This window comes from Varanus komodoensis, unplaced genomic scaffold (assembly GCF_004798865.1).
Source record: "Varanus komodoensis strain SLA01 unplaced genomic scaffold, ASM479886v1 scaffold11, whole genome shotgun sequence".
Lineage (NCBI taxonomy): Eukaryota > Metazoa > Chordata > Lepidosauria > Squamata > Varanidae > Varanus > Varanus komodoensis.
In genome coordinates, this window is record NW_025335317.1 from 34,210,761 (window position 1) to 34,236,181 (window position 25,421).

The window sequence follows — 25,421 nt, forward strand, 5'->3', positions numbered from 1 at the left end:
AGCCACCCTTTATGATTGTCAAAAGCTGCTTCCCTTTCATTTCAGCACAACCTGAAGTCTGGACTCTTTCTTCAAAAACAAAACTTTAAAAGGCTGCCTTAAAAGGGTCAGTCTCCTTCTCTTGTTCCAGTGTGCCTTCCTACAGCTCCATTTCTGCTGATGAACAGTACAGACTGCGACAGGAGTAAGGTATTGAGGAAGGTGTTCTTTATTTTTGTGTTGATTCTTTAGCTCTTCTCCTCCCCCTCCCAGACAATACTTAGCAGCAACCTATTATCTTGTAAGACACTTTTTCCTGAGAAACAGAGCCTCAACAAGTTAGGAAGCAAAGCAAAAAGATGCAGATTCTGAGGCAAAGCTAAAAGAGCAGCTTTCTGAAGCTAGCCCAGTGGGTAAACATTTGCTTCTGCAGACAAACACATGGCCAGACTCCAAAACCCAATGGTGCTTTTATCCATCATTAGAAGTACCCCAGATTAAAAATCTTGTGTGGAGGGAAGGGGAAGAAAGAACTGATTCCATGTAAAAACAGTACACAGGAGTAACAAAAGCTACAAGTAACTTCCAAATATCCAGATTAAAGCAGTGGCACTATCCTGGCGTAAAACTCTTGGGAATTGTCATTCAGCCTCAGGCTGCAAAAGGACTTTTGGTGAAGGGATAAACCTGCTTTGGTCCGTTGCAGAGTTTGTTTGTGCTGCCATCCACCTGCCTGGTGGTAAACCTCACACAACCTGACAGAGCTTCTTTCTAAGCAGAGATGTCCACAGTCAGTTCTCTGCCCACCAGTCTGCTATCCCATAATAATTGTACTGAAGCTGTCATTAGGTTACTCAAACATGTTGCTTGTAATTGACTAAAATTGCATGTTAGGACACAGTTCATTTATGGACATGCTACTGAAATGGCCGTAAATTAGCACAGGCTGTTTATTATTTGATAAATCTCTCATACAAATGCACTGCATGATTCAAGAAACCCTCCAATCAAAGGCTGATAGAAGCATCACAGAAGATCAATAGAGAATCTGTAGTCATCTAACAGTAAAATAGCAATTAACACTTCTAGGATGAATGGGCTTGTTAGGCACTGTGAAATTCACTCGGGCTGGATTCAATTAGTGACCACTTTGGTTTGGTGGTCTGGATCTGCATGGCAACATGATTGCCATGTTTGGGAGATCATTCACCACACTGTTTCCAACATTTCTCAGAGATGGTCTAGATTGTCCTAAAATGTGAACAGAGACTACAGGCTGAATGTCAAAGTGGCTGTGTTTCTGCACCTTCATTAGAAGAAAGGAAAAACAGAATGGGAGAAACCCGAAGGTCAACTGACCTGCGCCTTGTCAACATATTAACAAAGCAGCATCACACTGAGCATAAACCCCTTTGCAGGCTGGGAGTGGTTTATTCCATGCACTGCCCTCTGCAGATCAGTGGGTGCCAACTAGGCGATAAGAGTGGCAGAAGCGTGAGAGTAGGTACATTATTGGCTTTTCCCAGTAATCCAGATGGCAGAAATAAGTAAGTCATTCCTTCCCATTCCCCCACTTCTCCATTCTGCTGCATATTATGCAGCTGGATTCGTTCAAGATCTTAAATGACAGATGAACGCTACACATTCAGATTAATCAAGTGGTGCAGCACCGCCAAGCTTGTACCACTTCAAAAGGTAGATAAGAGATCATGTGAATGAATGCTCCCTACATCAAGAACTCCCTACCAGCCAAATGTAGCAGGACATCATGAAGAAAGATCCTAACCTGCCCTTCTGGAGCAGCAGTCGCTGGAGAGCTTTACTATCTGCTCCTACCTGAATATGTGAAGTGGTCCAAAAGCAGCCAATCAGGTCCAAAGCATGGCTGGCTTTGGACCAATCTCTCATGGTTCTATAGCATCAGTCTACCTTATTTGACATCTAGTCTCTAATTTAGGAGATGGTTAAAGCAATTATATCTGTGGAACATGATGGGAATACAAGTAGCAAAATTTCTCATAGAAGGATCTATTGTTTATTTATTAGTATTATGGTTTGTCCTACAGTGGCTGCTCAGGAAGCAAAGGGCCCATCAGATCAAGGCAAAAGGCTTCAAAATATAGTCCTTTATTGAGTTAGGCTGGCTTTGTAATACAGAGTGAGTAAAGTTGTTAACAAGTAGCATCTATCTAAGTAGTGATCCTTTGATCCTTTGGTAGAGTTAGCACCTGCCCATGCCAACAGTTGATCCAAACCAAACCTGCCTCCTCTCTTTACCCTCCAAAAGAGAGTGGCTTCACCCTCAGGGAGGTTCCTGCGGCTTGTGAGCCAGACAACAGGAATACTGGGTATTAATTGGTCTATTCATTTGGCTTGACAAAAATCATTGGGTTAATCAATTCACACTCCTTCCCCTCTGACACTCCTTGTTCTACATTGCTTTCCCAGCCTTGGAACCAGAGATGATCTGTTCTCACCAACTGCTTGGCTATACTCATTAACCTTGGTATTTCAGTAATGAATTCCAACCCCTCTCTAACTCACCTTCACAGTCTGAGCTTTCTAGCTTGTAATACTGTCTTTTGAGAGAAGTGGGTCCCGTCCCCACAGTGTACATAAAAGCTGTCAAACCAAGCTTCTCTGAACTTGTTAATCAGGTTCTTTCACAATCCCCCTGAAAGATTATATTCTGGTTCACAGAACTGGGAAACAAAATGCAAGGTATCTGCCAGCCAACTACAATCTATTTATGGACAAGGGTGGAGTGTTTCAGAGGATTTTTTCCTTCAGCTTTGCAGGAACACATTCTTAAGATGCCCAGAGCATGTGAGTTTCCAAACCAGAGTGAAAACAGATCTCTTGCCAATTAGCCTACGACGTGGGCTATGTCAGATACATGTTAGTGATTCCTGTGGCTGACAAAAGAGAAATCTAGCCCATCTAAACCAGACAGTTAATTTTCTTACATAAAAATAGCAAATCTAACTTAAGACAGACTATCTGATTTATACATTGAGTATCAGGAGACTCTGGGACTCTCCTGATATGGGTGGAAAAACCTCTTTAAAGCTGATCAAGAACATCAGGAAAAGAATGGACCTTCACAAATCAGCAACAGGTAACTCCAATACTTTGGGCGCTCAGCTTGGTTTTGTTGTGACGTGCTGTCAAGTCGTCTCCAACTTATGGTGACCCTATGAATGAAAACCCTCCAAAATGTCCTATCAGTGACTTCCCCAATTAGCTGTTCTAAATTCAAGGCTCTGGCTTCCTTTACTGAGCTGAAACCATCTCTTACTTGGTCTGCCTTTTCTTCTTCAGCCTTCAACTTTCCCTAACATGATTGTCCTTACAAGCATTAAACCAACAGGCATCATGTTCTCTTATTTTAAGTCATAAGAATATAAGAAAAGTTATTCTTGATCAGAGAGTCTAGCACTCTTTTCAAATGGTGGCAAACCAGTTGCCCACAGGATCCCTCAAGCAGGCTGGGTACATGGCTTTCACTGGCCCAAGCTCCTTAGCATCTGGTGTACACAGGCATACCACCTTTGATGATGGAGGTCACACACAGCCAACAAAACTAGTCGCAGTGCATGCCATCTCCTGCATGAATTGGTTCAATCCCCTTTTAAAGCCATGCAAATTGGTGGCCAAGTCAATAAAATTATTCCAGTTTATACACTGATCTGATTTGCATTATTTGCTCAGGGTCAAAACAGTCGAGGAACAGCAGCATAATCTAACTTGTACTACTTCACTTCTCTCCTATGTAACAAATTAGCCTTTCTAAAATATTCAGAAATGCTATTTATAATTTCATGCATAAAGGCTGATTTGGTGAGCGCTGCTATAACACCCTCCCCACAGAATTAGTAAACTCGAGTTGGATTTGCAGACTCATGCTGTGAATGGCTCAGCATGGGTTCCAATCACAAGTCAACTTAAGCTGGGAGTCCGAGGACATGTATGTATCTAACATGAACTGACTGAGGGGAAGGGGAATCCTAAGCACTTCAAATTTGAAAGTAGAGAGAAAATGGTCATGTGAACTGGTTCTTCAGCTGCACAAATGGCATCACAGTGGGATCAGAGAATGTCTGTCAGCTGCAATCTCACAACTACCCAAATTCGTACACCCAAAAGAGAGCCCTCTTTGCTCTCGTGCACATTAATTGCTGTCAGCTAAGGATGCAATCCTACACATGCTTAGACAGAGGGAAAAGTCTACAGCTCCCAGCATTCCCCACCCACCTGGCCAAGACATGCCAGGAGTTTATAAGCCCTTCCTCTGCCTAAACATGCTCAGGATTGTGCCTTCAGTTGTTTATCTCCATGCCAGGAGTGAAGATGCTTTGAATAGGTGCATGGGGTGCTGGTTATTATGTGCTGAGTTGGTTGCTTGCAGCAGCTCAGACCCATGGGATTTGGTGATTTTTATTGTCAGCCCTGCGAACATCCAAGATGAAAGTTTAACACAGCTTGCTGCATGTTACAATGGATGCAATTGGATTCACATGCTGTGTCTGTACATACAAACAGCTCATTGTAGGGCAGCACCTGCCCCATGGAGGAGTTGAGAGCACTCTTTCAGTCACTCCCCTCCCCACCTGGTATCTGCTGGATCTTTCAGGCTACAACTGTTGCCCATTCAGGCTAGGGCACATGGATACTGAAGTCTAAACCACCTGGAGGGTATCTGGTTCAGGGATGGCTACTTCAAATGCTCTTAATTATACATGAGAAAAATTCTCCCAGACATTCTTTATTCGTAGCATCAGTTCACGGTTTATGACTGTATTCCCCAACCCGGCATGCTCCAGATGTGTTGGACTACACCTTCTATCATCCCCAGATGGCATGTTTCCTTTCTGATTGGGTTAATGGGAGTAAAAGCCCAGTATATCTGGGGCATGCTAGACTGGGGAACACTGGAATGTCTCATGAACTTTATTTCCTGTTGTCCGGAGCTGTGTTCCCCACTTCTTCCTTTCAGACAACAGACAGTTCTTTGGCAAAAGGCACTTTATTTCCAACACATGGTCAACAACTAACAGCCAACCAAAGAACAGTCTTTGAGCATGCACAGAGTAGTTTGTTGACCCCAAACTAGAAACTATTTCCAAGATCTCTCCTTTTCAGTAATCCTGTGGATGTGCCCCTCTGGAGATGGGGAAGCCTCCTAGGTCTACACCTCTGACTGGCTAGCCCTCCTCTCCTGACCCCATATCATGGGGTCAGGGATCAAACCATGCTCCTCATGTTCCTCTCCCATGTCCCTTCCTGGCACTTCCAAACTCTTTCGATCTCCAAGGTCTTCCTGAACACCTGGAGAAGGTGGCCTTGAGAAGAACTCTTCCTCCCCACCATCTCTGCCTGCAGGCCTCATTTCCCAGGCCTCACTGTCCTCATCCAAAGAGTCAGTGCCACCCTGGCCCTAGAAAGTGCATCAAGAATAATCGCTTCTTCATTCCCAACATCTCTCTTGTCCTGACACTATCTCACATCACACCTACTATGTTATACCTCCCCAAAATAAACCTAGTTCACAAAATATGACAACCCAGCACAATTTCTGCAGGCGCCCTATTCTTCACAAGCAAACCACCCTGAGAATCCATGGCTTGATGTATGGTTGTTGAGACCCACAGTGGTTTGTGTGTCATCCGAACCCAGCTGGGCCGTCTTCTCATGGACTGCTGGGGACAGCTAGAGAACTGCCCAGCTAGAGCAGCAAAAAGACCTGCCGCTCCTCAAAGTCTTGCTCATGCCACTGCCATCCTCCTTCAACCTTCTCAGTGTCCTCCACCCTCTGCCCCTAAACATTACAAATACTGAGATGCAAAGGGCAGCTAACAGGAGAGGCATGTGGTAAACAGGAAGGGTGGGGGTGTCCTTACTTCAGTGTAAAATGTAGTAATTAACCTTCAAAAGGCATGCTCCACAAAACGGAGGAAAATATTGATTAGGGCATTAACAAGAAAGGGATCAGAAGGCTGGATGTAAGCAGTGCACTCTTACACAACAGCCCCCCCCCCACATCCCGCTGCCAAGAATTGTCCAGTCTGTTCCTGCATGCATAAGGCCTCTAAAAGTAATTCCATTTGGTGATCCAAGGTGGGCATGGGAGCCAGCAACCTTAGTGCAACAGTTGCAGAAAGGGTGCTGACACAGGGATCAAGGCACCAAGACGCTCTGCCGTGAATTGTGCTGAGCCCAGTGGGAGGGCTGAGAAGGAAGAGCGGGAAACAAGCCACAACAAGCAACATCATCTGTCAGGAAAACTGCAGCTTGTTTGGTGAACAACTAGCTCATGGAATCTCATCTGGGAGACCCAAGTTCTAGTCCCCCTCAGCCACGGAGCTCACTGGGTGACTTTGGGCCAGTCACAGGCTCTCAACCCAACCTACCTCACAGGGTTGTTGTGAGGATAAGATTGAGAGGAGGAGGAGGAGGAGGAGGAGGAGGAGGAGAATTATGTAACCCACTCTGAGTTTCTTGAAAGGAAAAAGGCAGGATACAAATATAATTAATAAATCAATAAACAGCAGGTCGGGCTGGCACAACATGAGCACGAGCCCACAGTGAAGAGACCAGCCTGCCCCCACACAAACAAGGTCCCGGGTTCAAACTCAAGTGCCCCCCTCAAGCAAGGAAGACCACTCAGATGGCATTTGACAGAAGGAGGGTGTCAGAGCTGCTGTTTCCCCGCCCTTAATCTAAACGGGCCCCCATTGAACGGACCAAGTGCCGCAAGGGGCCATTCCCCGTGGCCAAGCCCGGACCGCTGTGCTGCGTTCCCTCCGTGGGGATGCTAAAGGCACGTTCTCCCAGAAGCCGGCCCGAGCCCAAGCACGTCAGCAGGGTCTCCCCGGCCAGGGGAGCGGCCCGATGCCCAGGCACGCTCGCGCCCAACATCAGCTTCCAGCCTGCGCTCCTCTAACTTGGCGGTCTCGTCTCCAGGATCTTTTATAATAAGCTCCACTGGATTTATTGGCATTTACTGCGGAGGGCAGGGCTGGCTGAGTCCTGAAGGCACAGTTCACTGTACGAAGCACTTTCTTTCGTTTTCTTTCTTTCCCTTCCTTCCTTAAGACAATGCCTTGCCATGCCATCACATCGCACGCACGCAAGCAAGCAAACAAGCACGGACGAGTTACCCACTCCTAAAACTATCGCGGACCCACAGCGTGCCTTGCCGCTCGGCTCTCCCGACCTTCCCACGCACACCGTCACTGCGTGGCGGGCTCCCAGAGTTGCCAACACACAGTCAGCCCCAGTGCTGGGGTAAGGGAGCCCACCCCCAAAGCATCCTCCACCCAGCTCATCGCGGTTGCCCCTCTGCTCCTGGCAGCTATCATGCCGGACCCTCATGCATCACGTCTCCCTCCCCGCCTCCCTCCCTCCCTCCCCCTCACACACACGCGCGCACACCACACAAGCCTCCGTCGCAGCCGGGCACCCTTACGCTCGGCAGAGCACCATCCCCCTTTAACCACACGCATACGACCCGCCTCGGGCTGACCCGATCCCGTCCGGGAGCGGGAGCCCCACAAGGGCGGCCCGCGGCACTAACTTCCCCCGCTGCCTGCGCCCTCCTTCCCCCGCAAAGCCCCCGCTGCCTTGCCCTCCTGCGCGATCCGAGCGCCGCAGCCCACCCACTTCTGCCCTGCCCTTACCTCTCCCTGGTCGTCCTCTTCCAGGCTGCTGAAGCTCCACACCACCAGGCCCTGGATGAGCAGGATGGCCAGCGCCGTGGCGATCGCCAGCTTATACCGGCGGACCAGCTTCTGCACCCGCACGCTCGCCACCATCTTCATTCCAGGCGGCCGGGGCGGGAGGGGGGGTGGGAGGAGGAGGCGAGGAGGAGGAGGAGGAGGAGGAGAAAGAGGGCGGCAGAGTTGAGAGCCCTGCAGACCGCGGGCGCGAGCACGCACGGCGCGGCGGAGCCCGAGCACCCGCACGTGGTGCCTGGGTGGAGGGGGAAGGAATTGGGGAAGGGGCGGGACGAAGGCGGCTCTCCGGCCCTGCTCCTTTCGCGGGGCAAGCCGTGCGTGCTGAGCGGGAGAAAGCCTCTGCCTACTTGGGTAGAAAAAGCCCTACAACCCCCTCCCTTCGGGAGCTCTGGGAGCGGGAGGCTTTTTTCCGGGCTGGCTGGGGATGTCTGGACGTGGTAGGACATGTGTTTCCGGTCTGAGCATGAACAGGCTCGCGTCCGAAGAGCTGCTGCACAGGCCTGGGGCAACAAAGCGGGGTACTTGCCGCTCAACTCGCGCGCCCGGGACCCTTGCGGAGGCCCATAGGAGGGCTGCTACTTAAGCACCCCCGTCCTGCCCACGCTTCGCGCTTTGCTGTGTTCGTAATGCGCCCCCCTCCCCCTCCCCCTCCCTTTAATACACCCTGGAGCTGGGGGACGTTTAACTTCGTGATGAGCCTGGCTGTTGCTCTGGGGCAACCCTCCCCAGCCTGGAGCCTCCCGGGCGCTTGGGAAGACCACTCCCAGTATTCCTGACCGCAGGCCAGGCTGGCTGGGGTTTGTTTGTTTGTGTGTTGTTTCTGGGGGTTGAAGCCCAGAACATCTGGAGGCCATCGGCTGCAAACGGGTGTGCTATTGCATGGCTGCAGCTCAAGCACATTTGGCAACACAATCTGAGGAGGCAGTTCTTAGGTTGGAAGGGTGAGTTTTGGGTGTATCATCATTATTGCATTGCATTCATACCCACTTTTTTCCCCTTTGGTGAGAAAACCAAGACAGCTTCCATAGCCCCATTTTATCTACACAGCCACCCCCTGTGAGGTAGGTTAGGCTGAGAGTGGCTGACTGGCCGGGAGTCACCCAGTGAGCTCCGTGGCTGAGTGGGGACCAAACCCCGGATCTCCTGGGTCCCCAGTCCAACACTAACCGCCTTACCACACTGGCTCACATTGACGTAGTGCAGATGGTATCAGAAAATGGACACTCCCGGCTAAATAGGGACACATTTGGGTTGTGGGTTAATACCCTCACAACAGTTCAGTGACTTGGTGATAGAAGAGGAGGGGTTTACAATTCCATGAACATGCCTGGGTTTGGTTGTGTCCTCTGCAGGACTTGGGCAAGATAAACTACTTCAGGTTAACCTGCTTCATACACCTTGGGGGAGACAGTGATGTGGGATAGCCCCAGATGCTGCAAGGTCTTGGAAGACCAGAATGTGACCAGCTAGGAGCCAGTTCACGAACAGACATGCATCATTTGATGTGAGCGTGGCTGCAATTATTCGCACTCTGAAACATGTGTCCGAGCTGGAATGGGGTTTGGCTTCCTGATACATGCATTGGGATTACACAAACAAACCCTAAGAAGCATGGGAAAGTGCCACCAGAGATTACTAAAAGAACTTAAAGTGTGATCCTATGCACGTCCTAAAATTTTCAGCATTCTCCAGCCAGCATTTTACAAGTGTAGAAACTAAATAAAATAATCTCAGAATATTGCAGGCATATCTTTATGAGGGAATCCTTGTGGGCCCTCAAGTAAAAAGGTCTCTTGCAGAGCACTTCAATCGGAGCCAGATTATATGCCAGACCAATGGTATATGGTATACCAACTAATGCCAGACCAATGGATTATATGGTATACCAACTAATGCAAAAGTCCATAGATAGGCGACACTTGTAACAGTTTTCCAGAACATTGCATCAGGCCAGTTGATAGAATGAAGCAGGGAGGGGAGAGGGGAAATAAAGCAGTACTGTACAAAGATGCTAATGTATCAATAGAGAATGGAAAGCAGGATCAGGATGAAAATGCTGAGTAAAGTCATAGAAGGTAGGACATAGGCTCCTAGCTCCTATCTCATAACAGGCATAAAAGCCTTACCTGAACAGATCCCTGTCAGATGCATTAGACCAGTAGTTCCATCACCCCCCCGCCAACTGCCCACTTGATCTGTAACATTCTGGGCACTTCCTCCTTTGCTGAGAGCAATGTGACTCCTTGCATGACTGGGCTTGTGGGTTAATCATTGTTGGAACAGAGTTCTTCCTTGCTTGTCCTCACCTGGATCCCGTGTCGTGGGCAGGGACAGTGGCATAACTGCAGACTTCTCTCAATCTCTCCTGCTTCCTTACCCTTCTGGAGGATGGGCGTGCGCCTGATCCTTCCTGATTTCCGAGCCACTGTGGCAGCAGTGGTTTCCCGCCTCGGTGAGAACTAGGCCAGGGCAATTCTTGGGCAGCCTTTGCTAGAACGGCAGGTCTGGCCCAGTGCGGGTGGCAGTGTGGTGGGTGGCTCAGCCTAGCCAGGGAGCCCCGTTGCTTGAACTGTCTCCTGAACCAAGCAGTGGATAGTGGAAAGTTCCATAAGTATGCGAGTCATAAGCTACTTACAAATGACACATTATAAATTAAGAAGTCAAAAATTAATGAATTACACATTATGAATTAATGAACTGTGAATTATGAATTAAGTAAATTATTCAATGTCAGTCACAGTTCATTGAGGTTTTCAGAGAGCATGATTTGGAGGCTTCCAAGGAGCTCTCAAAGGAAGTGAATGCTCAGATCTGACCAACAGATTTAACACGCCCGACTGGTTTCAGTGTTTGCATGGTAATTTGGGTCGTTGTTGGGGACTTGCTGCTGTTTTGGTTCTCCTTGCCAAGATCCTGTTCCTCCACCAGGATTCTGAAATCACAAGTTAGTGCATGAGAGGGAGAAGGAATGCAGAGATGGTAAGAGAGAGATGCCACAAACTCCCGCTAACCTAAGCCGAGTACAGAGAGCTGGTGCGGCATAATGGCTAGCAATGTAATCCTATGCATCAAAGGACTACAATTCCCATCACCCCTATCACGCAGCCAGTTATTGGGGGTCATGGGAGCTGTAGTCAAGATCAGCTGGAGGACATCAGGTTGCCTACCCTTGAAGCTATGCTTGGTTATTAAGAAGCAAGTTCCAAAACCACGGGGTAGCCAACATGATGTCCATGGGTACCAGTGCACCCCCAGACCAGTCTCTTGGCATGGACCAAGGTGTCCTTCCCCTCCCATTTCTTCTTTTAAATGAGCACATTCCCTTGCAGCAGCTGCAGTGCTATAAAGTACTTTTCTGTTGGTACTGAGAACTGTGGTTTTCAAGGAGTTGTTTAGTGTGCTGGGGCTGAGGCTTCACTCCAAGCCAAGTGACTTACTCCTGCATTATGCTGAATAGGATTGATTCCCAGGGAAGGGTGAATAGGTTTGCAGCCCACAGACACAAACCTATGCATGTTTAGACCGAAAAAGGCTTGCAGCTTCCAACATGAGTTGTGGCATTCCATTCATGATATCCTGGTGGAGAAACTGAGGAGTTTTGGGATATATCAAAGCACTGTCCGATGGATGAGGGCATGGTTGACTGACCGAAAGCAGAGGGTAACCATTAGTGGGGAATCATTGGGATGGCGGCCAGTGACAAGCAGGGTCCCCCAGGGCTCCGTCCTGGGGCCGATCCTGTTTGGATCGGCCCCTTTTCAAGATCCATGAAAAGATGATCCATGTCATCTTTTCATAAATGACATGGAAGAAGGAGTGAACAGTCTGCTGATCAAATTCGCAGACAATACTAAAACTGGAGCAGTGGCCACAACCGAGGAGCAGGTACTCCAGATCCAGAAGGATCTGGACAGACTATAGAAGTGGGCAGCAGACAACAGGATGGCGTTCAATGTGGATAAGTGCAAGGTCTTGCACTTGGGGCATAGGAATAGCTGTCATAAGTACAGGTTAGGGGACAAGTGGCTGGAGAGCAGCACTTGTGAAAGGGACCTCGGGGTGCTGGTTGACTGCCATGAGTCAGCAGTGTGATGCGGTGGTCAAGAGGGTGAACGCCACCCTTGGTTGCATAGCCAGAGTGTGGCTTCTAGATCGAGAGAGGTATTACTACCACTCTATATGACTCTGGTGCGCCTGCAACTGGAGTATTGTGCTCAGTTTTGTGCCCCTCATTACAGAAAGGATTTAGCCAGGTTAGAGTCAGTGCAGCGCGGGGCCACAAGGTTGGTGACCGGTTTGCAGGGAATGGGATATGAGGCGAGACTGAGGGAACTGGGTCTCTTCAGCCTGGAGAAGAGGAGACTCAGAGGGGATATGTTGGCAACATACAGTTATGGGAGGGGATGTCACACGGAGATGGGTAGAGACCTGTTCTCCCCTGCAGAGGAAGGCAGGGCGCGCTCCAACAGAGCAAAGCTCAGGGAAACAAGGTTCCATTTGGATGCCAGGAAGCACTTCCTGACAGTCAGGACCCCGAGGGTGTGGAATGGGCTTCCACGGGAGGTGGTTGAGACCACATTGGTGAGGTGTTCAAAGATAGGCTGGACATGCACATGGTGGGCACGTCGTGACCAGAGCCAACTGGAGCGGGGGGGTCAGACTAGATGGCCCGGGAGGCCCCTTCTGACTTGCTCTGTTTCTGTGTTTCTATGTTCCAGCCTATCCTCTGCAGTGAACTCTAGACATGCGCACTCAAAAGATAGTTGCATAGAGTTTCCCCCAGAACTATAGCTTTCATTGCTTCAAGATGAAATGTTTCTGCTTCGTGTTTGGAATGTGGGAGCAATGCCTGCCTAGCTTAGAAGCCTGTTGCAAGGTCCTCTGTGTGAGGTGAATATGCCAAGGCATAATGCAAAGGACTATTACTGCACAGGGCAGCGAAGAGAAGCCAGCACAAACTCTTCCCTGCCACTCTGAACCAGGCCAAGGCCAGCCATTCCTAGCCTGCTCTCCTTCAAATTACAAGGTGAACTACAAGCTTCATCTTCCTAAACCAGTGTGGCTACATGAGGATGCAGCTTGTTGCTTTCGGCAGACACCAGGCTGGCGGGTAGCCGGCCTTAGAGCTGTTTCCTGAAAGTGCCTCCTTCCTCACCAAAGCAGGCGTCCGACTGTAATTCCAGTGTTTTCATCATGTGCGGATCAAGCCCCCATATCAGATGCATACAAACAAAGGGGACGGTGGTGTGGCTGAGGGAGCGGCCAGGCTGTCTTTAGGCACTTGGTGCCAAGCCTGCCGGTGGCCAGGCCGGAGCTGGCTCCCTCACGGAGGTGGAGGGGCTTTGAAGGCGGGCTGGCTGCAAGACGTGTGCATTCCTAGGGAACCAAAATGGCTTTCACGTTGCTGCCCACTCTTTAAAGTGATGGTCTCCCTGCTAAGCACTTTATGAAATGATGAGTTGCTAGTTGTAAGTAGTTAGGCATACACTCCTTGCCTCAAGCTTTGGGTTCAAAAGCTTGGTGCCTGGCGGAGGTAATGGGCTGGATGAGGGCCAATAAACTGAAGCTCAATCCAGACAAGACGAAGGTCCTGTTGGTGGGCGGTTTGGACCTTGGGATGGGGGACTTGGGCCTTGTCCTAAATGGGGTTGCACTCCCTCTGAGGGACAGGGTTCACAGCTTAGGAGTGCTCCTCGACCCTGAGCTGTCTCTGGAAGCCCAGGTGATGGCGGTGGCAAGGAGCGCCTTCCTTCAGCTTCGGCTGATCCATCAGCTGCGTCCCTTCCTAGAGAATGACTGCCTGGCGAGAGTGACACACACGCTGGTAACTTCCCGATTAGATTTCTGCAACGCGCTTTACGTGGGGCTACCCTTGAAGAAGGTCCGGATACTTCAATTGGTGCAGAATAGAGCTGCCAGGTTGCTGATGGGGACTGGGCGTTGTTCTCCTATAACCCCAGTTCTCCTTCAGCTCCACTGGCTCCTGATTCAAGGTGTTGGTTATGACCTATAAAGCCCTAAATGGCTTGGGACCTGGATACCTAAAGGAACGCTTGCTCCCATATATGCCCTCCTGCCCCTTGAGGTCAGCAGCAGATGCCCTTCTCTGGGAACCATCTGAGAATGACATCAGGAGGGTGAGTACCCGGAGGAGGGCTTTCTCTGTGGTGGCACCCCATTTATGGAATGTGCTCCCCAGAGAGGTCCGCCTGGCGCCATCGTTATTTGTTTTTTGGCGCCAGGCTAAGACCTTTTTATTTAAAACGTATTTTAATTGTTAATTTGCTAGGGTTTTTTTTTAATTTTTAGCCGAGAATGCGCTGAGGTTTTATTGCACTGGGGTTTTATTGTATTGGGGTTTTATTGTATGGTTATTTATTGATGTTTCGTGAGCTGCCCCGAGGCTTTATTACGATGGGGCAGCATAGAAATGTTTTAAATAAATAAATAAATAAATAAATAAATAAAAGGCTTCCAGTGGATCTTGTTTTGTAACAGCCTGGAGAAGCTTCTCGGGTACTTTCATTTTTTAGCCCATTCTTCTGGTTGAATGGGGTCCCCAGCTCCATGCCAGAGAAAGTACAGGCCTATCCTGTCCTCCTGGTTCCTAAGCAGCCAGATCCAGGGGGCACATCCCTGCAGGCACCTCATCATGGGCATGCATTGGGTATTCCATTTCCCTACACGCTAAGACAAGGTTAAGGCAGAGCTGACAGTCTTTGCAAATGCCTCTGTCCTAAAGGAACAAGAGTTGTACTCAGCCATGGAATGTATCAAGCTTACAGGACAAAGGGAGCAAGCATTAACGTTCCAGTTATAAAAGTGATAATTGCCTCAATGTGTGCAACTGTTCGCACTTTTCTCGGATGACTCGACAAGATGGAGTTCCATCTGCCTGTGGATCTTGGCTAGGTTTCTCAAGCACTCTCTGGAAGGTCCTGGGTCAGAGCACACCCTTCTCTCTGCTTCTTCCCCAGCTTTAAGCCTAGGATGTGGGTGATTCTGGGGATTTGCCCCCCCTCCGCCCCACTGTCAACATTTGTACATCACTTCTAGGTTCAGCTGTGGCTAATCACGCTGCAGAGATGCAGCCAGCTCTGAGCAGTGCGGTGCCATGCTATGGCATGAATGAATATATCATCTCTCTCCCAGCAGATTAGCCAAAGCATGCGGACGGACACCAAGGGCTCAGCCATGTCTGTGGGTGCGAAATATGAATGGCTATCTAGGGGGTTGTATTTAGAGGCACTCTTTTAAGTTCTGCATGCAAAGGTACTGAAACTCAAGTTCACATTTTGTGCTGGCTAGGACTTAAACAAGAAAATTCTCAGAAGGCTGAAAGCAGAAACATCTCTGTTTTCAGGTTTGTTTACATCAGGTTTCTGTGCTGTTATAATCAAGATTACATAAAGCAACAGAGCCTCTGGCATTGTTCTTTTTGCACAGTTTAACAGTCTGTAAACAGCAAAATGAGAGTATATATAGACTCCAGACACAGTTTTGTTTTCAGGGCTTCCTTGTCTGAGTTAATATGAACAAATTCCTGCTCATGTTCACCTGAAAGTAAGAGATCCTTGTGGCAGTAGCTAGATGTAGCAGGGAAACGTTAAATAAAAATAATGTTTGAATGAGTGGGCTTTAGCCTCCATCTTCAAATAGACAAGTAGAGGGATATTTGGTCTGCTTTTGTCGAAGTCTATGAATAATGATGGCTGAGTACAGTAGTATATCTTGTCATATACGTCTACATACACATTTCTTGAAACATGCGGGGTACCCATTACATATGTATCTATGTAGTGAATATATTCAAACCTTATGCTAGGAAATTGTAATATATTTTTATTATGTTTTCATTTTGATTTCTGGAAATTCACATGCGCGTACGCGCACACACATTACCTTCACATGTAAGCATGTCGTATTATGAGAAGCAGAAGATTCTGCTTGAAGAGGACGGATCTCTTAAGAGGAAAAAAGTCTGACTACACATGTTGGGATTCCAGGTAGCTCGGTCACCAAAGCCAAGTGTTGTAGGCACCCCCCAGAAGTCCTTGCAACGTAGCAGTCAGCTCCCACTATAATGCTGATACATTGAGCAAGGCCAGCATCAAACTGAATGTGATAATTAACTCAGGAGTGGACAATCTTTTTGTCCCGGTAGGTCAGGACCTGCACATGTGCACACCTATGAGCACACGCACACACTCCCTTCCCTGCAACCCCACCCACCATCCCTGCGTGCAAGGAGGTGAAATACTCACTTTGTGGCTCTCCCCCCACGCCACCAGTCGGCCGGGCAGTGCACATGGGTGGTACAATTTAGAAACAGCGCGAGTCAGAAGGGGTCTCCCAGGCCATCTAGTCTGACCCTCGGCTCCAGCCGGTTCTGTTCACGACATGCCCATCATGTGCATGTCCAGCCTATCCTTGAACACCCTCAACGATGGGACCTCATCCACCTCCTGTGGAAGCCCATTCCATACCCTCGGGGTCCTAACTGTCAGGAAGTACCTCCTGGCATCCCAATTGAACCTTGGTTCCTTGAGCTTGGCTCCATTGGAGCGCATCCTGCCCTTCTCTGCAGGGGAGAACATGTCTCTACCCACCTCCATGTGACACCCCCTCACATACATGTACGTTGCCCACAGATCCCCTTGGAGTCTCCTCCATGCTGAACAGACCCAGTTTCCTCAGTCTTGCCTCATATGGCTTTCCCTGCAATCCGGCCACCATGCTTGTGGCCCTATGCTGCACTGACCTGTAAGTGCAGAAGATGCTGCATGGGCCGGGGGGTTCACCAGTCTAGGGGAGTTCTAGAATTTTGCTAGTTCAGATGCAGTCTTGAGGATGTTCTGTCTGAACAGGTTTAGGATGGGAACCTTGGATAGTTAGACATTGTTTGGACTTTTCCCACCCATGCTGCTAGTAAAAATAGTCAGTGAGTTCGTATTGACTTATTTTTATACTTCTGTTCCCTTTTATTTTCAGTAACACTGCCCAAATACTACCCCCCTTTTCTCTTGCCACACACTGGATGTTTCAAAAACAGCTCAGGATTCCTTTGTTGTATAAATCAATCTAATCTGAGACTGCAGTTCGCAGGATGCCAAATAAAAACCTCCCTGGAATATTCAAAGTTTCTGCAATCCTATAGTCACTACCAGGAGATAAGTCCCATGAAATTAAATAGGGTTTTTTTTTTAGGAAATCATACAGAGGTTTGCACAGTATGGGTATAATTCTAAGCAAATTTTGGCAGAAAAAGCCCTATAACTCCCAATAGGCCCCAGTTTGGCCAGTTTCTAAAGCAGCATTTGGCACAATTCAATAGTGGTTGGAGATGTTAGCCTCAGCCCTCAATAAACATTTTATTTTTAAAATGTAGTTTCTGCCTTCCTGTTATCTGAGAAACACCCACAGGGGCTAACACCAAAAAAATAAAAAATAGAATCCTGATCAGATGACACAAAGGGGAAGAAAGCTTCCCAGCTTGTGATGCAGCCAGGAATGCCCTCCTGGGCGCTCCTGCCAAGCACATTTCAGGTCAGGATGCACATTCAGGCATGCCTGAAATAAGAGGAAATGCATCACTCAAAAGGAGGACAGGGAGAGTGTTGTTTTGCATAGGATTACACACTATTTCACACTGAAAGATGTAAATTTAGAAATACATGCTGCAATGTAAATAGCAGCACCCTGCTTGGTTTGTTGCTCGATTGTCGATGGGCAGCTGGAAAGCCCCTGCTGGTTCCCAGTTCGAATGGTTCTTCACCTTTAAACTGGGCTTGGACTGGAAAGGGCTTCACATAGAGGACTGTCTTCTGTAAAGTAAGACAACGGGCCACAGGCAGAATGTGCCAAAGGAACTTTTCTAGGTAACCCAGTTTGACATTCGAGCCCATTTGTGACACGTTCTTTCTAGACAGACTCACTTGGTGTCTGCATTCTCATGCTGGATGGAGACGTTTTCATTCCCCGAGGCATTTTAAGAACTGCCCTGTCATGCTTTTAGCTGTATCCTGCTGCTAGTTTTGTGATGCTATAAAGGTTTTATTTGTTGCTGCTGATTTCTGTTTTTATTTTGCACTGTTTTTATTTTCCTGTTTTAATGTTTGTACTGTATGTGTATAGCATCTCGTATTGTGAACTGCCCAGAGGTGCTGTGGCACAATTGGGCAGCATACAAATGTTTTAAATAAATAGATAACATATTGTATGGTGCCCAGAGAAGTGGTTTGTCCTTTAAAAGTACAGCAAGGAAATAAATCAATATGAGATAAAATGAGATTCTGGAGTGTTTTTGTCCTGCAACTTCCAGAATTGCACAGCCAACCTGGCTGTAGGGGACATGTTGGGAACTGTGCGGCTTTTTTGCTGCCTAAAAATTCACAAGATTGCACTCTAAGGGTATTAAGCAGCAATGCACCTTGAGTTCAGAAACAGACTATGTTGTTGATAAATTGTTAATATGATGTTGCTGTAAAAGTGAAAACATCCTCCAAGAGACTAGCTCAGAGCAGAACCTCATTTGCTGTGTTTCTGAATGCTTTCCAAAGGCAACCTTGCACTGAACACATCCAATCTTGTAATCCAGTCTTGATCTAATAAAGGCACGTACGAGCCACCAGAAATGCATGCAATTTTTGCACCAGGGAAGAAATGGAGGTAGTGACAGATTTTATTTTCCTGGGCTCCAAGATCACCACAGATGGGGACTGCAGCCAAGAAATTAAAAGACGCTTGCTCCTGAGGAGGAAAGCTATGGCAAATCTAGGCAGCATACTAAAAAGCAGAGACATCACCCTGCTGACAAAAGTGCGTATAGTCAAGACTATGGTTTTCCCAGTTGCAATGTATGGCTGTGAAAGCTGGACCATAAGGAAGGCTGAGCGCCAAAGAACTGAGACCTTTGAATTGTGGTGCTGGAGGAGACTCCTGTGAGTCCCTTGGACCGCAAGGAGATCAAACCAGTCAGTCCTAGAGGAGATCAACCCAGACTGCTCTTTAAAAGGCCAGATCCTGAAGATGAAACTCAAATACTTTGGCCACCTAATGAGAAGGACTCACTGGAGAAGACTCTGATGCTGGGAACGATTGAGGGCAAAAGAAGGTGACGGCAGAGGATGAGGTGGCTGGATGGAGTCACTGAAGCAGTCGGTGTGAGCTTAGGTGGACTCCAGGGGATGGTGGAGGACGGGGGGGCCTGGAGGAATGTTGCTCATGGGGTCGCGATGGGTCAGGCACGACTTCGTGACTTAACAACAACAACAAACCTGGGCAAAAGCACTCCTGGCTCATGTCCAAAGCTGGCTTGTTAAGTGATCAAACTGACCAAGAGCACTTAGTCTTGTCAGGACTAAGTCTCAGTTTCTTAGACACATGAGTCCATTACCAATCTCAGGGATTTCATGGAAATGTTAAAAAGTATGGGGACAGGATAGAACTCTAAGGACACTCTAGGAGGAAGCCTAGAGGAACCTTCAGAAACTGACTCTCGGGAAGAACCAGAACCACCCAGGTGGTCCACAAGGATATCATAGATGATGCTATCAAAAGCTGCTGCGAGGCCTGGCAAAACCAATGGGGAGGCACTCCTCCTGCCTGGTTCTTGAGTAGCTCATCCATCCGATTGATCAAGCCCTCTTAGACCTGCATGAGGAGTAAACCAGTTTGAAACAAATTCAGATAATCAGGTCCACCCAGAAGTATCTGGAGCTGAGTAACACTTTTGGTATATGTACAATAAGCCCCATATCACAGTAGTGGTTTATGACATCACTCCTCAATCCCAGTTCAGGGAAAGTCCTCCAAAAGCCCCTGCAGATTGCTGGAATAGCTGCTGAAGGGACTCCTAAGACTTGGAATGAAAGGGCCAAGAAGGGACGGGGCAAAGATGCTCCTGGCAATGACTCAGGGGGCCAAAATGCCTAAAAAATCATTATGGGGCTCCATAATAGAGACCCCAGAAGACAAAGGTGAGTTAGATCCTTGGAGAATAACACAGAGTTGGTTTTATCTCTTAGTATTATGCACACAGCTGCTGGGATTGTCCAGCTGGGAGCTTTTTGTGTAGATGCAATGCCAGAGGGACACTGGTGGAAATACTCATATATTTTGTACATTTTTACTACAGATATTTTGCATTTGATGCAAATAAGACAACCCCTCTTGCTTTTCTTTTGGGTACCACTAATCAGCTCCTTTTTGGCTGACGCTGCCTTCTCATGATTTACATTAATTAACTGTGCACTCTGGAGTGTGCTCTTCTGTATCAGCAAAACCAAGAAGCACTTCAAAGCTGTAATGGCTTATGCTTCAACAAAACCGCTAGTCACTATAGTGCCATTCCGCAAGGCTGACTTTTGATTATTGCACACTACGTTTTTTAAGCATTAAGAGCTTTTTCTACATAGGCATTTATTGTGCACTCATCATTCCCTGCTGGCAGTTGTTTATACTTCTCTAGACTATGTCATGCCACTTCTGTTTTGTTTTTGACAGCATGCTTTGGAGCAGGGAAATGTAGTATTATTCATTAAAGTGAATGAAAACAGTTTTTCCAACTGTGTGATGGCACTTTCCCACTGCATCATAGTGCCACCTAGAGGCTATGTGGTGAAGAAGCAGGAAAGGGAACATTCTTGTAATGTGCCTATCTCAGTTTTTGAAACGAAAAATAGATGCAGGAGATTAACATCCTCATGTGGAAAGGCCATCTGCAGACAAACAGGCAAGCATCAACACATGGCCATGAGGTACAGAGAACTGTAGCTGGAAACAGTGATCCTACGGTTCCAGGAGAGCATCCATAGGGTCACAGGATGCTTTGGATTTCCAGATCCGAGATCAGCCAAGATCTCTGACCTTGGAGGCAGGGGTCTGCTCTCAGAAGCCCTTCCCTCTTGGCAGCTGGTGAAGAAAGAACCATGGCAGCTGCTTCTCTGAGGCCATAAGAGAGAACTCAGAGGGTGGAGAGGGAAGGAGTCTGACCCTGGTGCTCCACTCTCTTTGCCCACCTCACCCTGGCCCAAAGTGCCACCTCGAAATAGCTGAAATGGGCCATCTAATGGACTTACAGGGTGAGAGGAACACAGAGACAAAGATCCACGCTCTTCCTGCTCCACATAGGTTGCCTGGGGTTTTTTTGGTGGGGGTACAGGATTGTGCCCTTAGCCAAGGAGAGGACTGCTTGTTTCCTGCCTGACAGATCACACCTGACTTTTTGTTCTACGGATTAGCTTCATTGCACAGAAGCTGATAAACAGTCGATTGCTGCAGAAGCACCATCCTTCTGGAATGGTGACAAGGCTTTGTCTGCTTCTTTCGTTTAGCAGCCAGGAAAGCTATCCAGTTCAAGATGCCAAGGGACTCCTTCCACCAGGTAAGCAGTCTCTGGTATCCATGGAAAGTCACTGGGATACGCGTACTTAAAAGTTAAAGCGAATGATCCTTCCACAGCCTATACAGTGTGTATAGAGGTGTTGGACCTCTTGCAGCTGGAGGGTGGAATCCCACTTTGAGAAGCTGGCAGGAGTGTGGTGGGCTGGGCCAAGAGCACAAGGGGTGGAGAGGCCCAGGAGGGTGGGGCCAAATAACAACCTCTCTGGGCTTAAAGCTCTTACTGCCAGTAATTATGCCTTTAGGAAAGGAATTCGTAGCTTTTCGAATGGGATTCACCTCAGCCAGGAAACCATGAGATGATTGGCAGGCAGGGAAAGGAGGGTGTGGCTGGATCTGGCCCCCAATCCTCAAGTTTTGCATCCCTGATTGACACTGAGGTGCCTGAGAAGAAGGTCTCCCAGTGCAACCAAGCTGCACACTACCGGGTGACACTCGGAACGCAGGCGCCTTCCTCCCCTTGCTTAGTTTTGATAACTTGGAGAGCTGATTTGCATCTTTCACTTTAGGTACCCTTGCTCAAGAGGCTTCCATTTCTGGCCATGACAACTATTTATAGATGGCCAAGGCAAGCTGGCCTCTGTGTGGGAGCCGTAGCTCAGTTGGCAGAGCCAAAGGTTGGAAGGGCTATAAGGGAGGTTGGGAATGAGGAATGTTAGAGAGGGCCCAACATTTCACTCCATGTCTACTCAGAGGCATGTAACAATAAAGTCTTTTGGAAAAGAAGCTTTGGATAAGCCTGTTTCCTCAATAGGAAACCACTCACAACACAGCTTACCTTTTCTGTCTTATCTGAGCTACTTTAAGTCCACTTTAAGTGTGGGGACTGAAATTTTCTGAACACTAACCCTAACTTGAAGCTTAACCCGAACACTCACAGTGCCATAAACTCCCTATACTTTTAAAAAACTTCAGCAAAAAGAGAAAACTCAGATTTTTTGTTGTCAGCTTGCCTATACAGACCAGGAACTGAAATTTTCCAAGCCTGACCCTAAGCTGAAGCTGAAACGGAAGCTGCCATAGATTCTATATAGATTTGGAATGCTTTCTCAAAAGCAGTTCTCTCTGGATTTTTGTTGGCAGCTCATCTTTTCTGCCTCATCTGACCTGTTTCCAGGCCTTAATACATGCAGAGGAACTGACATTTCCCCACTGCTAATCACAGCTTAGTTCTTAACCAAACCCCAACAAGACCATAGTCTACTTATACCTTTAGACAACATTGGCAAAAGAAGCATACACAGGTTTTTATTCCACAGCACCTTTTTCTGTCTCATCTGATCTACCCTCAGGACCTTGGGCACATACAAGTGCTGATATTTCCCTAAGTCTAACATTAACTCCAACCTGAGGCTTTAGAATAACTGCAATAGTACAATCGTCTCTACACATTTCAATACTGGGGTAGCAGAGAAATGCTCTCTTTTGCCAGCATGTCTGTCTCTAGAATCCTGGGTTTCCTGAAAGAGGTTGTGTGTTGTGTGCTGGGGAATGCTAAGCTGAAACTTTTGAAGCCACAGGTACAACCAGATGAGTGAGGAAAAGGTTTCAAGATACCATTCCAGACACTGAGACGTGCATTTTCATATATTTTCCCAAGCCCCTGAAAATGGACTAAACTACTCTGGCTTACTCCACAAGATGTGTTGTTAGACTCAGCAGCTGCACCTGTGCAGCGGCTGCAATTGTCTGTTGAAAGCTTTATTTTCTGCATTTATTTGGACAATCTTTTCTTCTGTTGCTATTTAATATGTTTTAACCATTTGTAACATGTATTACTTTCCTGCCTTGGGAGGAGTTCTGCCCAGAAAAATGGCCAATAAACATTTTAAATGAATGAACAGGCTAAAATGAAAAGTAAATGCTGTCAAACACAAGGTTGTCTTTGATGTAAGCCATCCTCTTGAACCGGGCACCTTCCAGAGGTGTTGGAGTATAACACCCATCATTCAAAGCCAGCATCGCTGGGACCTATGAGAGCTGTAATCCAACATCTTTGCAGGGTACCAGGATGGAGTAAGTGCTCTGGAGCGCTCTGCCATTGTGTTAGTCTAAGAAGGCCAATGTGATGCTGGCCGTGGGGTGGCTTGCTCTGCTGCTGCTGCAGTCCCGATGGCTTATTTCTCCCCCTAGAAACCTTGCATAACTTATCCACGGTCCCCTTCAGAGTGGAGAACGCACACCCCCGAGCCTCACTTGATCCAGCCCAGAATTGTGGAGCAGCCTGATGCAGCAAGTCTGGAGAAGCAATGTATATATCGGAAAAAGCTGGAAAAAGAGAAATCTAAGACCAGGAAGAAAAAGTAAGAGTGGAACATGTGGAATAGCTACCTCTATTGTCTGAGCTGGGCAAAAGAAATGCAGTTGGTTTATGCTTGAAAATGCACGATATTTTGTTTAGCTGTATCTCTCTGCTTGGCATGCAGGGATTCTGGACCCTGCTGTGTTGCCATTATGTGGCTATAAATTCATCCCTGGCTTGCCAGGACTATTAGATAACCTGGCCCCGAATTAAACCAAATATGCACCACTGCAAATTCAAGCCATAGCACAGATTCAGAAATAAAGCAAAAGAAAGATAAAAAAACACCAACTATTGTTTGGCCCTTGAAGTCTTGTGTAGTCTTCAGGAAAGAGTCAGATTTGAGCAATGGAGGGACATTGTCTTCTAAGTGAGAATTAACTGAACAATAAAAGAAGATGTCAAGGCAGTCTTGGGATTGTACCAAGGAAGGGCTAACCTTAGATGGTGGATGCAGTTTTAAGTTAGTTTCTTAAACTTTAAGGGAAAGTATCTCACTGCTGCCTCTAATCCCTTTAAACCTGGAAAACAGCCTTCCTCCTTCCTCAGGGTTTAAGGAAGAAAGATGTTCAGTGACGCATGCTGAGGTGCTTTCATTCCAGGTAACGGTGCTTCATCATCTCCCAGGCTGCTTTGCTGCGGCCTGAAGCTTTGTCCTCACGCTGAGGCAGGCAGGGCCACACTGGCTATGAGGCAGAGCGAGGGGTCTGGGCAGGCGGCATGAAGAGTGGCAGCAGCGTCTTGGAGGGGAGGGCTGAGTGAGCCGTACCACTTTCCCTGCACCCCCAAAGATAAGCTGCTGTCCTCAGAGGCAGTGGCGGATTCTGTGCCATGTTCAGTGCAGAAATCCAATATAGCTCAGCTCAGTTGGCTTCTGGCCCTTTCTTATGAATTCTGCATCCCCACAACTCTCTCTTTCCCCCCCCCCCCCCCCCCAAATCCTTATTTTACTGCTTTTTCCTAGTAACCAGAAGGTGGCACTAACACATCACAAATCTTTCCTTTTCTTCAGGTGGTCAGCCTGTCTGTGTGGGACCCACCTCACCAATCTCATCCAGGTTATTTATTCCGCTGGACTCTCAAGCTTTGAATAACTGTGGAACAGTCCAAACACTAAGCTTATAATTTATTTCTATGCACGAGCTTTTATATACTGTCCTCCATAGCCAGTTTGACTCTCAGAATGGTTTACAAGATTAAAAATAAGATATCATGCACTGCAGCTGTAGTGATTCCTTTATGATTTTCACTGCTTTTCAGGCAGCCTAAGTCAGAATACTGTAAAGATGTTGTATTCGTGATTGGTTGATTCATTGATTCATCCCTTCTGAGATGTCACTTTACAAGAAGCGATTTGCTCTTTCTATTTAACAAAATGTATTTAATGACAACACATAGGCACCGGGGATGTTCCACATTTTGAGAATTCTTTCAATGCACAACATGCTAGAACCCACAAATAGACTGATTTCTCTTTCAAGGACAAACTAGTATAGCATCGATTTGTGTTGCAAAGAGCTCTTTACAAGTGTGTGTTTTATATTATATTTTATCATGTTTTGCTTTAGGGTTTAATTTTTGTGAATTGCTCAGAGAACCTTGACGTTTGGGTGTTATCAAAATGCAATTAATGATGATAACGATGTGTGTGTGCCTGCGAACAGCCTTTTCGGAAGACAGCCAATGAGTAAACTTTAATGTTGAATCTTATCTCACTCAGGTCTGACTTTCTCCTCTCAAAGTTTGTCCAGTCGTCACCTACTAAACAGAAAGAAACATACATGTGGGAGGAGAAGCTGAAACCAGAAAGGCTCAAGGTCAGACGTCAGATGTTATGATGTTCAAGAGGGCATCCGCCAAGCGCAGGTTTAAGACTCTTGGTTGCATTGCTGTAGCTTTGTTCTCATGTGCAGAGCAGGACAAGGACAGGGAACCTTTGAGTGCTGATTTGAAGCAGACCAATGGATTTTGTGGAGAAAGGGCATGTCTATTCTCTCCCTTGC

The 25,421-nt window shown here is 47.5% G+C and overlaps 2 protein-coding genes across 3 annotated transcripts in view; one reads left to right on the top strand and one right to left on the bottom strand.

Moving 5' to 3' along the window:
- XYLT2 (xylosyltransferase 2) overlaps nt 1-7,830 on the bottom strand; it is a 38,316-nt gene extending 30,486 nt beyond the window's left edge. Inside the window, exon 1 of one of the 2 annotated variants that reach the window (XM_044420010.1) lies at nt 7,659-7,830. In XM_044420010.1, coding sequence (XP_044275945.1) covers nt 7,659-7,799 — 141 coding nt within the window. In that variant the 5' untranslated portion in view covers nt 7,800-7,830. The remainder of the gene's footprint in view (nt 1-7,658) is intronic. The other variant, XM_044420009.1, reaches the window with a different exon arrangement.
- Nucleotides 7,831-19,608: 11,778 nt separating this feature from the next.
- Nucleotides 19,609-25,421, top strand: part of HEATR9 (HEAT repeat containing 9) — a 37,513-nt gene continuing 31,700 nt past the window's right edge. The window contains exons 1-4 of the mRNA XM_044420035.1: nt 19,609-19,693; nt 21,050-21,099; nt 23,250-23,419; nt 25,139-25,235. Coding sequence (XP_044275970.1) covers nt 19,612-19,693; nt 21,050-21,099; nt 23,250-23,419; nt 25,139-25,235 — 399 coding nt within the window. The 5' untranslated portion in view covers nt 19,609-19,611. The remainder of the gene's footprint in view (nt 19,694-21,049; nt 21,100-23,249; nt 23,420-25,138; nt 25,236-25,421) is intronic.